Genomic DNA, 15,334 nt, shown 5'->3' with positions numbered 1-15,334 from the left:
ATCGAGGAGAGGCTGCAAGGAGAGGAAAAGTGGACAGAAATGCGCTCGTATGAAATTAGACTCCTCAGGCAAATGGCGTTTACAGGGTGGAATCCCAAAATAATTGTATAAAGTGACAAAAACACATTTTACTAGTTGTGCAAGACATTTTATAGATAAAGGGACAAGTAGCATGCATACAGTTTTTATGTCTGCGGGCTTTTCTCCAAGAATACAACAGCTGATTCTGAAGGCGTGTGGCAGATATTCAAAACTCTTATGTGAAGTAATCCGGTAGGATGCACTTGTGCCTCCTCGCCTTAAGGAGGCTATCGAAGTGGGGAGGACCATCTTCCCTTTGCCTACTAACGAATTGACACACTCCTCGACCACTTCGGGGTTTCGGGGTCACGGAGGAGACCCCCTAGGGAGCGTCTTCAAATAGATAACAAGAACAAGAAAATGCCCCTTGTGTTGCTATTTTGACTTCCAATCCAGTATCTATTTGAAGATGCTCCCTAGGAGCAGCATGCAGTGAACAGACATACTGCCTTTCCAATAAAGAAAAGTGCTGGCATGTAATATGGACACTGCAACATCAGTGTTAACATTATCAGTCCGTGTCAATGCTATCTGGTCTAAGAGACCTGCTCCTGTCTCCTCTCCTGTCTCCTCCCCTGTCTCTTCTCCTGTCTCTTCTCCTGTCTCCTCTCCTGTCTCCTCTCCTGTCTCCTCTCCTGTCTCTTCTCCTGTCTCCTCTCCTGTCTCCTCTCCTGTCTCCTCTCCTGTCTCCTCTCCTGTCTCTCTCCTGTCTCCTCTCCTGTCTCCTCTCCTGTCTCCTCTCCTGTCTCCTCTCCTGTCTCCTCTCCTGTCTCCACTCTTGTCTCCACTCTTGTCTCCACTCTTGTCTCCACTCCTGTCTCCTCTCCTGTCTCCACTCCTGTCTCCTCTCCTGTCTCCTCTCCTGTCTCCACTCCTGTCTCCACTCCTGTCTCCACTCCTGTCTCCTCGCCTGTCTCCACTCCGTGTTTCCACTCCTGTCTCCTCTCTCCACTCCGCTCCTCTTTGTTGGCTCTCAAGTGTTTGTTTTCCTCTGACTTTGTCCTCTGTCAACACACAGACACTTGATCATATCAACCGAGAGACACAGGGCAAGAAGAGCGGGCAAGAACTAGAGCAAGGAAATCCACATGAAAAAGGATTCCCTTTGTACGCTGAGTGTACAAAACATTAGGAACACCTTCCTAATACTGAGTGGCACCCTCTTTTGCCCTCAGGACAGCCTCAATTTATCAGGGGCATGGACTCTAGAAAGTGTTGAAAGTGTTTCACATGGATGCTGGCCCATGTTGACTCCAATCCTTCCCACAGTTATGTCAAGTTGGCCAGATGGGAAACTGTTGAGCGTGACAAACCCAACAGCTTTGCAGTTCTTGACACAACCCGGTGCGCCTGGCACCTAATACCATACGCCATTCAAAGACACTTAAATCTTTTGTCTTGCCCATTCACCCTCTGAATGGCAATCCATGTCTCAATTGTCTCGAGGCTTAAAAATCCTTCTTTAACCTGTCTCCCATCCCCTTCATCTACATTAATAAAAGTGGATTGAACAAGTGACATAAATAAGGGATCATTTCACTCGGGCAGCCTATGTCATGAAAAAAGCAGGTGTTCCTAATGTCTTGTACAGTCAGTGTGTCGCCTATGCTTGATTTAGTAAAACACTTTTATACACATGAATACTTTGCTGGCACATTTACTATACAAATTCAAAGACAACCTCGCCCTATGTCAACTGTATATCAGTGCGAAACGAAGGTACTTCGAAGCTGAAATCCATGAAGGGGGAAACAGCGCCACTGTTCGGCCCCCAGCGCCTTTGTTATTGTTTTTGTTTTGTTGATGAAACGAAAAGAGAGAGGAGCGTCTAGCGTCGTGGTTAAAAAAAAAGTCACATGACATATTCTGCAGTTCTAATCACGCGTGCAATGATGTCCTTAGGGAAAGACAGTGTTCGTTGTTTGAAAACTCATTTCTTGTTAGCTTGAAAACGGTCTGTTTGAACATTTACTGCCTTGTCTGTTCAACATGGAAGAATCTCCCCTCCTCCACAGCCAAGCCGACTATGACAACCCACCAGCGCCCCTCTCAGGCCGCACGGAGGAAGCGCACCCAGACGGGCCAGACCTCCGCCAACCTTCCCCCGGACAGCATGACCCCGTGGGGCGGACTGTCCCTGTCCGAATCCTCCTTCACCAGAATCCCTCCGCCCCCGCCCGCCCCTCTCCCCACACCTCTGCCCCCCCAACTCCCCCGACACCTGTCGGGGGGTGTCGGTGTCCGGAGCCCTGCCCCCTCGCCCCCAGTCACAGCTCCCACGGAGGGGAGCAGGGCCGTGAGGGTGAGGCGCAGGGTGCCCCCCAGCACAGGCTCCCCGTGCCCCCGCTTGCCCCCACTCAGACCCGTCACCAACCTCAGCTTCTCTCGCAGCTTCACCTTCTCCTTCTTTGAGCTGCCACTGCACCAGTCCCCCCACAGCCGCGCTGAACGCGTCCGAGACCTCATGCTGCTGCTGAGACAGATCCAGTACTGACTAACCGCACTACACCGTGACCCAGAGCAGCGACTCAGTACTGACCACAGCATGGCTATTAACTAGGACAATACTTGACCACTCACCAGGACAATGGTCCAGCTCTGGTTGCATCACAATTACATCAAGTCCAAGCACTGGCACCGGTGGTCAGGCACGATCCTTCTGAAAATGCGGGACTACTGTCCAGTACTGACCAACTTGATGGCACACCAAGGACCACAACAGGACCAAGGTTATCTGCAGATATTCTGAACCCTTTCTGATTAACTCAGTCCAGGGATACTGCTTTTAAAGCACATTTATTCTCAGCGTTTGTATGTTAGTGTGCCCAGTGATTGGAGTACTAAACATTTGTGTGTGTGTGTGTGACGTGTTAAGAATTTGTTTGTTCTTATTGGCTGTCTGGATCTGGGGGTGAGGCTTTGAGACAGTGTAGCACGGGTTAAATTAGGTAATTTATCAGATTAAAACGTATCAACAAAAAAATAACAGATTTTTTAAAAAACATACCAAGTTAAAACTCAGAATAATTGGATGCTAGAGTTTTATGTAGCCTGATATGCTAATCAAAGTCTGTCTAAGTTCATGTTTCTTGTAGTAGTTATAATGTGGCAAATGTTCCCATTGTCGGTTGGTAATCATTCTCTCCCAAGACATGGTAATTTAAACATCTGTATTTCTCTCTCAAAATCATAAGATTATAGCATTTAATTTAGTCGTCTTTACACTTTATACGATGTAAAGAAAGTTCATGTTTGATCTAATGTGTCAATGTTTATAATGTAAGGCTGGCAAGAATTCTCTCCTGAGACTTTTCAACGTCTCCATTTGTGTCAGAATTATTTGGGCGCATTTGTTTCTAGTCATTATGTCACTTTATATTCTACAATGTGATGTGGCAAATGGCTATAATGCACAGCTCGTTTGAGAGCCTAAGATGCTTTATCCCAAGACCTTTATGCATATCAGTACAGCAGAAGAATCAACCCACACCTACAAAATCATCAAAAGTGGTGCACACTCATACTCACACACCTCTAAGCTACTCCACAGACCCCCCGTGCTGACTGACATGGTGTCACGTGTGGGTATCTGATGTCAGTGGACTTTGAGACGGGTGTGCCGAGGCGTTGATGTTCATTTGGACCTTTTCATCAGGATGACAATCTGTGATAACCCTGTCGTCTCTGTGAGATCACGGGCAGGCACATCCCCGGTGGCATCAGGCTAAGGGGCCAGAGATTCACATCATTTCATTCCCATCAAAACGTTGTTGTCTTTCGTTGTCTCATGTTCCAGAGAAACCGCTGCAATATTTTAAACAAATGTCAGGGGATCAGAATTTTAAAAGAGGATCATTTTTTAGCTTGTTTTTTTTATTTTTTATTTTTTTTACTGCCCCCTGAGCATGTTGGTACAGTATGTATAATTATAATTAATATAATTATTATAATATGTCTACTGTACCAACTCTGCTCTACTACTTTGTGTGATAAGACATGAAATGCTAGTTAAATCGTGGGATGTTCTACTTATGTCCACCTTTTATCATGCCAATTGAAGGTTACACCATGACATAGTTGACTACTCGATTCTGGTTGGGCTCGAAGGGAAGTCAGTTTGATCCATTTTTATCCAGTCCGTGAGACATGTTCCATTCTCCATAACTTTTTGCTCCTTCTGTCATTCCAAAGGACACGGAAACAACAGACACTGAAATACAACCGGACTTTGTATACCAGCTCACTTTTCCCTTCTCCTACTGATAATGCTATTCGATGCAGAGCCGAGTTTAGTTTATTACAACGAGAGGCATCTGACTTCACTTACACGTGTGACTCACAGTGTTTCTTGGACCATGTATTATGGAACGGGCCCAGATAGATCCAGTCCCCACTGTCGACAAGATCTTGTGGAATTATTAAGGAATAATTCATGATCCAAATGTAATCAGGGGCATTTCCACTCCAATCTGTGTTTGTTAACGGTTCCTAAAAGATTAGAGTATTACAGTAGTTTTGTGTTTCCCTGATTTCATATGTGTAATGTTTTCCTCAGGTCTCCACACTGTTGTAGGCGTTGAGGGATTGGTTCAGTGTAGTACAGGCTGATGTCTTGTAATCCAACAACCATTATAAACTGGGTGGTTCAAGCCCTGAATGCTGATTGGCTGAAAGCTGTGGTATATCAGACCGTATGCAATGGGTATGACATTTACATTTTCTTTTTACGGCTTTAATTATGTTGGTAACCATTTTATAATACCAATAAGGCCCCTCAGGGGTTTGTGATATGTGGCCAATATACCACGGCTAAGGGCTGTGTCCAGGCACTCCACGTTGTGTCGTGCTTAAGACCAGCCCGAGCTGTGGTATATTGGCCATATACACCACACCCCTTCGGGCCTTATTGCTTAACTATACTAGTGGATGTAGGATTTCGAAAATACATTAGTTTGTTAGATAGCTTAAGTCCTGTGAATGTGACAGTGTGCTGTTTAATCAACTGTAGATGGGCCAGGATATCAAGGAGTTTGCTTGGGTTCTCCCTACTTTTAAGCCAGGGCTCTTTTGGTTACGTCCCAAATGGCATCCTATTCCCTGTGTAGTGCACTACTTCGGGTGCCATTCTGTCTGAATGCGAGCCACGATAAAGGAAGTTTTCAGCAGCGTTGAATCGCTGAGGGGAAGGGAACGGATTGCCCCGCTGCTCTGAGCAGAGTTCAAGGCTTCACTCCACCCTCCCCGGCACACGTGGTGTACGGTAAACACACTCACATGACATCAGCCTGCTCATTCTCTCTGGACATAGTTGTGTACAGGTTTTGTCTTCACCTAGTATTTAGTCTCCCACACACACACGGTCGGGTTATTTTTCTATTTAATTGCTATGCTATTCTTTTGCACTTTCACTCTAATTATATCTTAACTGGCTCACTGAACTATTCATACACAAAATAGAGAGAAATTGGCAAATGGAAAATTGGCAGCAGTCAGACCGTCCTTATATAGCAGTGCTGGAGAGTGTTCCTGCACTGTGCCTTTGACTTCGAGATGGACAGTATTATTCTTAATCCGGTCCGGCCTGATCACACAGCCATGCTGGACGAAGCACAGTTGGATATACTGGGTCAGCGGTTGGGAAAGAAGTCCCGGTCGGTTTGGGAGAGGGTGAAGGCGGAATGCTGGTGAGACAGTGGAGCCTTGTTGCTCCAGCGCGGCATTCATGCTCTATATTTCCATTGTGGCGTGAATGTTAACCCCACCCCCCAGTAGTCTGGGGCATCGCGAAGGACATACTGCATATTATTATGAGGGACAATATCACATTGTTGGTGTTTCTTTAAAATATTACATTTCCTTTTTATATTTTAACACATTTTTTATTTGGCCTACATATTCATACCTGTCAAATTCAACAGAGAGAAATGAACCATTTATGTCTACGATTGAACCCCAGCTCTGGTTGTGTCTCCTCTACCAGGTGTTCTGGTCCCAGGCTGAAGAGCTGTATGTTGTCATCTGTTCCTGTCCTCTCCTGGCTGCCCCGCTACTCCCTCAGAGACAACGCCATCGGAGACCTGATTTCGGGCGTCAGTGTGGGTATCATGCACCTACCCGGAGGTACCACTGACTACCTGCAGCTACAGATATGAATGAGATTGATACGCCCCTGGTTATACCTACCGCTCATGTCTGCTTTAGGCCAGACGCTTCACTCTCTGTGTTTCTCTCTCTCTCTCTCCCCCCCCTAAGGCCTGTCTAATGCGTTGCTGGCCGGGGTGCCGCCTGTGTTTGGTCTCTACACCTCTTTCTATCCGTCGGTCATCTACTTCATCTTTGGGACGTCCAGACACCTCTCAGTGGGTGAGTGTTAACACGGACCTCTGCGTCACCCTCATCACCTGAAGGGGTGGGCATAATCCAATTCCTTCACAGGCTTTCTTTTCTTTTCAGTTAGTGCTGAATGAGTGAAATGTGGGTTTGAGTTCAGTTAGCCTGAGCGAGGAACGAGTGCAAGGCTTTGAATATGACATCGGTGCGTTTCCATGCATGACGGGCACACAGGTACTTTCGCCATTCTCTCTATCATGATTGGCACTGTGACGGGCAACGTGGAGTTGCTTAGCAACGGTGTCGAGGAGCGGGAGGGCGATGGAGGGATGGCTCGAGTGTGTGTGGCAGTACAACTTACCTTCCTTTGTGGCCTTATACAGGTGAGAGCGCGCGCGCACACACACACACACACACGTCTTAGGATGACAGGCTAGATCTGTTACTTGTCCCTCTCTACAGATAGTGTTGTTCTTGATGAGAGGAGGGGATGTGTGTCACTGGCTGTCTCAGCCCCTGGTGAGCGGCTATACCACGGCGGCAGCCCTTCATATCACCATCTACCAGCTGCCTCTACTCTTTGGCATCCCAACCAACAGACACAGCGGTTTCCTGGCTGTAGGCTGGGTGAGCTTTGTGTGTGTGTGTGTGTGTGTGTGTGTGTGTGTGTGTAGGAGACAGAGGGAGTGTGAGAAACCGGTTACAGTGTGTGTGTGTGTGTGTGTGTGTGTGTGTGTGTGTGTGTCCCTGTCTTCATTCCTGTTCCCTGGTGTGTGTCAGACGCTGGTTGATGTGCTGTCTAGAGTGACTAACGCAACGCCTGGGACGCTGGTTGTCTCCGCCGTCTCCATGGTGATCCTGGTGGGAGGCAAGATGCTGAATAGACTCTTCAAGACCAAGCTACCCATGCCCATTCCATGGGAGCTAGTGCTGGTAGAAATACACACACACACACACACACACACACACACACACACACACACACACACACACACACACACACACACAGTCAGACATGAGTCAGAATTGCATAAAGGTCTTTCTGTTGAAGACTGTTCCAGTGTGATGACTTCATCTCCTCCGTCCTCTTCATTTTATCCTCAGATAACGCTGGCCACCTTCCTGTCAGTGCAGTTGGACTTGTCAGGACAACATGGTGTCCAGGTAGTAGGACACATACCCACTGGGTTAGTCCTACTGTCTCTCATCGTATTGTTTGTGCCATGTCAAATGAATTTACTTGTGACATAAAACTTGAGTTATTACCGTGTTATGTTCACAGGCTACATGGGCTGAATACAGAAATATGATGAAACTCCCAGTATGTCCCCTCTCTCTTTCCGTGGCTCCAGCTTGTCTCCCCCAGCCCTCCCCTCTCTAGCCCAGGCCAAACAGCTGTTTGGTCCTGCTCTGTCCCTGGCTGTGGTGGGCTTTGGCTTTACCTCCTCCATGGGCAGAATGTTTGCACACAGACATGATTACGCCATAGACAGCAACCAGGTAACAGAGAAATGAGCTCTCACATGGTCTCCTAATGGACTCACTATATTCACTCCGCTGTTAGGAGGACCAGTTTCTCTCTCACTGCTATAATTGGTCTCTTCCTGCTGCAGGACCTGTTGGCGATAGGACTCTGCAACACAATTGGAGGGATGTTCCACTGTTTTGCCGTCAGCTGCTCGTTGTCACGCAGTACGGTCCAAGAAAGTATTGGGGTGAAAACTCAGGTGGAGTTTTCTATTTTTCTTTTTAAAGCTGGAATTTGGTACATTGCTGTGCTTCCATTCCGTCACAAGAGGTGTTGAGCGATGAGGTGTTAGATGGGGTTGAGGTCAGGGCTCTGTGCCAGCTAGTCAAGTTCTTCCACACTGATCTCGACAAACCATTTCTGTATGGACCTCGCTTTGTGCACGGGGGGCATTGTCATGATGAAACAGGAAAAGTCCTTCACCAAACTGTTGCCACAAAGTTGGAAGCCCAAAATCATCTAGAATGTCATTGTATGCTGTAGCGTTAAGATTTCCCTTCACTGGAACTAAGAGGCATAGCCAGAACCATGAAAAACAGCCCCAGACCATTATTCCTCCTCCACCAAACATTACAGTTGACACAATGCATTGGAGCAGGTAGCGTTGTCCTGGTATCCACCAAACCCAGTCAGACTGCCAGATGGTGAAGCGTGATTCATCACTCCGGAGAACGCGTTTCCACTGCTCTAGAGTCCAATGGCGGCGAGCTTTACACCACTCCAGCCGACACTTGGCATTGCGCATGGTGATCTTGGGCTTGTGTGGCCTACCACTTCGCGGCTGAGCTTTTGTGCTCCTAGACGTTTCAACTTCACAATAACAGCCCTTACAGTTGACCGGGTCAGCTCTAGCAGGGCAGAAATTTGATGAGCTGACTTGTTGGAAAAGTGGCATCCTACGATGATGTCACGTTGAATGTCACTGAGTTCTTCAGTAAGGCCATTCCACTGCCAATATTTGTCTATGGAGGTTGCAAGGCTGTGTGCTATATTTTATACATCTGTCAGTAACGAGTGTGGCTGAAATAGCCAAATCCACTCATTTGAGATGGGTGTCCACATACTTTTGTCAGTAACGAGTGTGGCTGATATAGCCAAATCCACTAATTTGAGAGGGGTGTCCACATACAGTGTATATACAAAAGTATGTAATTCTCATTGAAAGGAAGTCAAAGAAGTGGTAGATCTGTTCAATGTGCACTATTTCTACGCTTCCCGTTTCTATGTTTTTGCATCTTTTACTTTCGATTTTATACACCAGCTTCAAAGAGCTAAAAAATACAAAGTGTTTTGGTTAGAGAAAATATATTTCCCAGCAGTTTAGATGTTAAAATGATTCTCTACACGATACACTTGCTTGTTTTGTCACATAAACTGAAATTGGGTGAAGTATACACATTTTTGCAACCAGGAAATGAACAAATGAATTGTTCTTTGTGATAGACATACTGTAGTATTACATGTGAGAGGGATGCAGAAATGTAAAGCCTGTCTGGAATTGAACCCTGGTCTGCCGTGGGGAATATGTAGTCCATAGTTGGCTGTGTGCTAAACACCGGCACGGGGTCAAGTCTTAATCTCACATCTTCCCTCACTTATATGCATCCCACTCTTTTGCTCTCTCTTTTCTAATCTCTCCCCCTCGCTCCTCCTGTCCACAGGCGGCTGGGCTTCTCTCTGCTCTGATGATGCTCTCCATCTTGCTGAAGATTGGACATCTCTTTGAGCAGCTGCCAATAGTACTCAAGTCATTTATAACACCTTCTACATTCCCTTCTCTAACACTGAAATCAGATGTTTTGTCTGTGTTTGCATTCATTTGTTTGTTTTGGTGTTCATATGCTTCTGTTTCATTCTCTGCCTTTGTGTTTGTAAGTGTTTATACTTGTTGCTCTGTCTCTATGTGTGTGTGTGTGTTACAGGCAGTGTTAGCAGTGGTCATTGTGGTAAATCTGCAAGGGATTCTGGGTCAGTTTCGGGAAGTCCCAGTGCTCTGGGCATCTGACCGTTTGGACCTGGTATGTCAACCTCCAAATAACATCCATCATCCATTTCGTATGCCTTCAGTCATTCTGATGACCCATCACTGATCACCCCAGATAGGCCTCTAATCCAGGGACTTTCCTGTGTCCCTCTCCCTACAGCTGGTGTGGGTGTTCACCCTGATCTTCACCCTGATTTTCAACCTGGATCTTGGCCTGGCTGCTGCTCTGGCCCTCTCTCTGATCACTGTTGTCTACAGGACTCAACTGTGAGTGTGTCGGTCACTCGTTAGGTGGCGTGCATGTTATGGGATTCGCATGACACCTATGGAAAATCATTCACGTCTGTTCTTTCTCATTTTGTCTTTTTGTATTCATCTGTCTGTCTGTCTGTCTGTCTCTTGATCGCTCTCCCAGCTCCCACAGTGCAGTGCTGGGTCATATTCCTGCGACGGACTGCTACAGGGACCTACGTCTCTATGCTGAGGTAACCTTTATGACAGCCATTGAGAAACCTTTCACCTGAACTCACTAACCAGTCCCTGCTGTGCTGCTGATGAACAACACCCTGCTCTGCTCTGTGTTTCACAGGCCAGGCCGGTTCCTGGAGTTACTGTATTCTCCTGCTCCAACCCGCTGTACTTTGCAAATGCTGAGCTGTTCTTCAGCTCTCTCAGAAAGGTAGGTAGGCTACATGCTATGAGACATAAACTACAACTCAACCCAGACAATATAGCATAAACTACAACTTAACCCAGACAATATAGCATAAACTACAACTCAACCCAAGCAATATAAAATAAACTACAACTCAACCCAGAGAGTATAACAAACTACAACTCAACCCAGACAATATAGCATAAACTACAACTCAGCGCAGAACCTGTTTGTTTCTGCATAGTTGTGCATTCCTTCACGTACTTACTGTAGGTTGACAGCTGCAATTCATGCAATGTGAAAGTCTACGAACATTAGCAAGTGTGTGTGGGTGTGTGTGTTTTGTGAAAACAGTCTGTGCAGCGTGTCCAACTGGAGAATGCAGCCCTCATTGAGAACCAGCCCTTACCTCAAATGCAAGGCGCAAGGCACTGTCTGGTGCTAGAGTTTAGCTCAGTCATCTTCATGGACTCTATGTCAATCAAAGCACTATGTAAGGTGAGCCCAAACAGTCATTACCTGAAACAAATAACAGTGAGTATGAGACAGGGAAAGGGAACAAGAGATATTCCATACTGTGCTGTGCAACACACTGTGTTTTTCCGTTGTGGCAGGTTGTGGAGGAAATGGAGGAGCAGGGGGTCAGTGTGTTTCTGGCTGCTTGCCCAGGTAAATTCCCCTCAAACTTCCTGCTACTGCCATAACAACCTCACCTACTTATAAAACTCCCTGGTCTACCCTCAAAACAGTGATGGATGTACTGTAACATATACAGTTGAAGTCGGAGGTTTACATACACCTTAGCCAAATACATTTAAACTCAGTTTTTCACAATTCCTGACATTTAACCTCTTACAAGTAAAAATTCCTGTCTTAGGTCAGTTAGGATCACCACTTCATTTTAAGAATGTGAAATGTCAGAATAATAGTCGAGAGAATGATTTATTTCAGCTTTATTTCTTTCATCACATTCCCAGTGGGTCAGAAGTTTACATACCCTCAATTAGTATTTGGTAGCATTGCCTTTAAATTGTTTAACTTGGGTCAAACGTTTTGGGTAGCCTTCCAAAAGCTTCCCACATTAAGTTGGGTGAATTTTGGCCCATTCCTCCTGACAGAGCTGGTGTAACTGAATCAGGTTTATAGGCCTCCTTGCTCGCATACACTTTTTCAGTTCTGCCCACAAATGTTCTATAGGATTGAGGTCAGGGCTTTGTGATGGCCACTCCAATACCTTAACTTTGTTGTCCTTAAGCCATTTTGCCACAACTTTGGAAGTATGTTTGGGGTCATTGTCCATTTGGAAGACCCATTTGCGACCAAGCTTTAACTTCCTGACTGATGTCTTGAGATGTTGCTTCAATATATCCACATAATTTTCCTCGCTCATGATGCCATCTATTTTGTGAAGTGCACCAGTCCCTCCTGCAGCAAAAGCATCCCCACAACATGAGGCTGCCACCCCCGTGCTTCACGGTTGGGATGGTGTTCTTCGGCTTGCAAGCCTCCCCCTTTTTCCTCCAAACATAGCGATGGTCATTACGGCCAAACAGTTCTATTTTTGTTTCATCAGACCAGAGGACATTTCTCTCATCTTCACAAGGTCCTTTGCTGTTGCACTTTTCTCACCAAAGTACGTTCATCTCTAGGAGACCGAACGCATCTCCTTCCTGAGCGGTATGACGGCTGCGTGGTCCCATGGTGTTTATACTTGCGTACTATTGTTTGTACTGATGAACGTGGTTCCTTCAGGTGTTTGGAAATTGCTCCCAAGGATGAACCAGACTTGTGGAGGTCTACAATTATTTTTCTGAAGTCTTGACTGATTTTTTAAAAATTTCCCCATGATGTCAAGCAAAGAGGCACTGAGTTTGAAGGTAGGCCTTGAAATACATCCACAGGTACACCTCCAATTGACTAAAGCCATGACATAATTTTCTGGAATTTTCTAAGCTGTTTAACGGCACAGTCAACTTAGTGTATGTAAACTTCTGGCCCACAGGAATTGTGATACAGTGAATTATAAGTGAAATAATCTGTCTGTAAACAACTGTTGGAAAAAGGACTTGTGTCATGCACAAAGTAGATGTCCTAAACGACTTGCCAAAACTATAATTTGTTAACAAGAAATTTGTGGAGTGGGTAAAAAATGAGTTTTAATGATTCCAATCTGTCTGCGACCAAGCTTTAACTTCCTGACTGTATGTAAACTTCCGACTGTATTTCATATTGTGAAATTTGGCGCTGGACATTGCTCTTATACCTCTCAGGACATTGATTGTACTGTTTTTGGTGCAAGATGTGATTGCAGTTGCTTTAGAAATCAGTTTCAAATTGTAGGGTAATGTGCATGTCAGTTTCAAATTGTAGGGTAATGTGCATGTCAGTTTCAAATTGTAGGGTAATGTGCATGTCCGTTTCAGATTGTAGGGTAATGTGCTTGTGTGTTACCTGTGTCATGTAGACAGGCTGGTGATCAAGCTGCAGGCCCAGGGCTTCGTCCCAAACACTCTGTCCAGGTCCTGCCTCTTCCCGTCAGTGCACCACGCTGTCCAACACTGCCAGATATCGCCTCCCATGGCTGTGAATATGTTCCCTTTTTCTATATGCTTTGCTACTGGCATCGCTACCTCATATCCTACGTCTACCAATGTGTCTGTTGGAATTAGTCTGTCTGCTTTGTGATTGTTTCCTACCTCTGCATTGATGTTGTTCTTCTGCTCCTGTAGGACCACAACACAGAGCTGAGTGAGTGTTGATGTGCAGCCTGCAGCTCATGGAGTGGATGGGAAAACGCCACCGTGGAATTCCAGCCTCAATCAGAATACGCAGTAGACTGAACTCCCAGCTCAAGCTGGCGTCGGCGATAGGACGATGAAAATGCTTTCCTTTTGAGCTCCTTCGCCAACGCTGTGGTTCAACGTCTTCTTTTGAGCTATGAAAAGACAGCAGATGGATTGGAGCCAGCCGGAGTCCGTCTGTCTGTCTGTCTGTCTGCCTCTGTCAGTGTGCCTGTCTTCCGATCTCTAAAACATGTCCAGGTCCAACCACCCCCTGCGCCATTAGGGGTGTCTGTGGGGGTTTAATGGTTGGGCGTCGCTCCTGCACCTCCTCCAATGAGATCAGACACTCATGGGAAGTGGGTGAGCTCGGCTGATGTCAATCAAATCAAACTGTATTAGTCACATGCGCCGGATACAACAGCTGTAGACCTTACAGTGAAATGTTTACTTATGAGCCTCTAACCAACAGCGCAGTTAAAAAAAATATGAGATAGAAGTAACAAGTAATTAAAGAGCAGCAGTAAAAAAATATATATATATATATATATATATACAGGGGGGTGCCGGTACAGAGTCAATGTGCGGTGTCACCGGTTAGTTGAGGTAGTATGTGCATGTAGGTAGAGTTAATTAAAGTGACTATGCATAGATAGTCTTATGACTTGGGGGTAGAAGCTGTTTAGAAGCCTCTTGGACCTAGACTTGCCGCTCCGGTACCTCTTGCCATGTGGCAGCAGAGAGAACACCCAGACAGAATTGACTGTCATTCGTTGTTTGTATCATCGTTTCAATTTGAATTGCAGGCCAACTGTAATACTGGCATTGCCTGGGTGGGTTTGTGCTACACAGAAATAAATAAGGACCGAGCTGACTCGCCCTCTTGTGACAATGTAGTTCAGGAGGGCACATTTGGATGCTTTTCTTAACCTCGGTCAGTGAAAGGTTGTACAGGTTATGACTTCAATCCACATGCTGATAGCCTACTGCGGTTATGTTGTTGAACTACGAGACCATACTGTCAGGTCTTTCATTCTGCTGTGTGTTTTAGAAGAAATGGAAACAGAAGTTGTCTCCCATAAAAGCTTTATTGAAGCAATATGACATCTTGTGTTCAATTCTTTGTTGCACACAGAATGGTTTATTCTTTTCCATTATAACCATACTGTATCATCATTATGTTTCAGCATGTCAAATCTTTGTAAGCTTACTCGGTCTGCAGCTCCACTAAAACATGACGCTCTTGCGGTTTCCACAGCGATGGATTTCATGTTAATGATTGACAGGTGCAACACCCCTGTTTGACTACCTATCATTCTTTTACCAAGAGAAGTTGTGTGGACATCACTTCTATTAAACTCGATGTGAACCCTTGAATACCAAGGAAAGTAATACCGTTTCAACATATATCATCAAGCTTCAGATGAAATTAAATTACTATTAAATATGAATAAATGTTAAATATCTACTGCATACCACAAGAGGGAGGGAAAGGGGTACAAGAGTACAGCCCATAGTTGAACTTAACTGCAAATGGAAGGACAGAAGAACTGCCTATACTGTATAATAACTGCCTATACTGCCTATACTGTATGCCTACACTGTGTAATAAGTCTAGCAGAGGCCATAAATGAAGACATGGTTTATATAACGGGCTCTGCAAGAGGGGTGAACGAACTGGAGGTCAAAGTTCAAAGGTCATCCAGGGGTATATATATATATATATATATTTATTTTTTACCCCTATCAAAAAAACCTGTTTCAATGGAAGTTCGGTTCAAAACATTAGAAAGAACAACAAACTCCAACAGAACAGGTTGATTATTTTTCCCTCATGGTCCCCTAGTATCATTATTGCGGCCATATCTGTTTGTCCACACAACCAGGTCATACACCATCCACACAGGGTAAGCAAAAACAAGCGTAATATCCCTGACTTAACTGAATTATGTCCTCTCTCTAACCAGGCCCAAATA

General features: G+C 45.4%; 2 protein-coding genes across 7 annotated transcripts in view; both read left to right on the top strand.

Annotated features, from left to right (window-relative positions):
- Positions 1 to 4,777, top strand: part of LOC112215848 (WAS/WASL-interacting protein family member 3) — a 5,699-nt gene extending 922 nt beyond the window's left edge. The window contains exon 3 of the mRNA XM_024375280.2: positions 2,097 to 4,777. Coding sequence (XP_024231048.2) covers positions 2,097 to 2,575 — 479 coding nt within the window. The 3' untranslated portion in view covers positions 2,576 to 4,777. The remainder of the gene's footprint in view (positions 1 to 2,096) is intronic.
- Positions 4,778 to 5,133: 356 nt separating this feature from the next.
- On the top strand, positions 5,134 to 13,712 carry LOC112215846 (solute carrier family 26 member 6). Of its 6 annotated transcripts, XM_024375277.2 has the most exons (17): positions 5,142 to 5,765; positions 6,062 to 6,201; positions 6,334 to 6,444; positions 6,646 to 6,794; positions 6,874 to 7,038; positions 7,192 to 7,344; positions 7,516 to 7,598; positions 7,764 to 7,911; positions 8,025 to 8,138; positions 9,601 to 9,678; positions 9,862 to 9,957; positions 10,084 to 10,190; positions 10,339 to 10,408; positions 10,513 to 10,602; positions 10,933 to 11,076; positions 11,193 to 11,247; positions 13,043 to 13,712. In XM_024375277.2, the coding sequence occupies exons 1-17, from the start codon at positions 5,632 to 5,634 to the stop codon at positions 13,261 to 13,263; spliced, it is 2,058 nt and encodes a 685-aa protein (XP_024231045.1). In that variant the 5' UTR covers positions 5,142 to 5,631; the 3' UTR covers positions 13,264 to 13,712. The 6 variants fall into 6 exon arrangements, with proteins under 6 accessions (XP_042155229.1, XP_042155231.1, XP_042155230.1 ...); XM_042299297.1 differs by having other exon boundaries at positions 5,138 to 5,765; positions 7,192 to 7,598; XM_042299296.1 differs by having other exon boundaries at positions 5,140 to 5,765; positions 7,192 to 7,598; positions 9,601 to 9,957; positions 13,043 to 13,161; positions 13,308 to 13,712.
- Positions 13,713 to 15,334: the final 1,622 nt, after the last annotated feature.

Source organism: Oncorhynchus tshawytscha, linkage group LG16 (genome assembly GCF_018296145.1).
Source record: "Oncorhynchus tshawytscha isolate Ot180627B linkage group LG16, Otsh_v2.0, whole genome shotgun sequence".
Classification (NCBI taxonomy): domain Eukaryota; kingdom Metazoa; phylum Chordata; class Actinopteri; order Salmoniformes; family Salmonidae; genus Oncorhynchus; species Oncorhynchus tshawytscha.
Note: the sequence above shows the minus strand (reverse complement) of the source record. Positions and strands in the feature narration are given on the sequence as shown.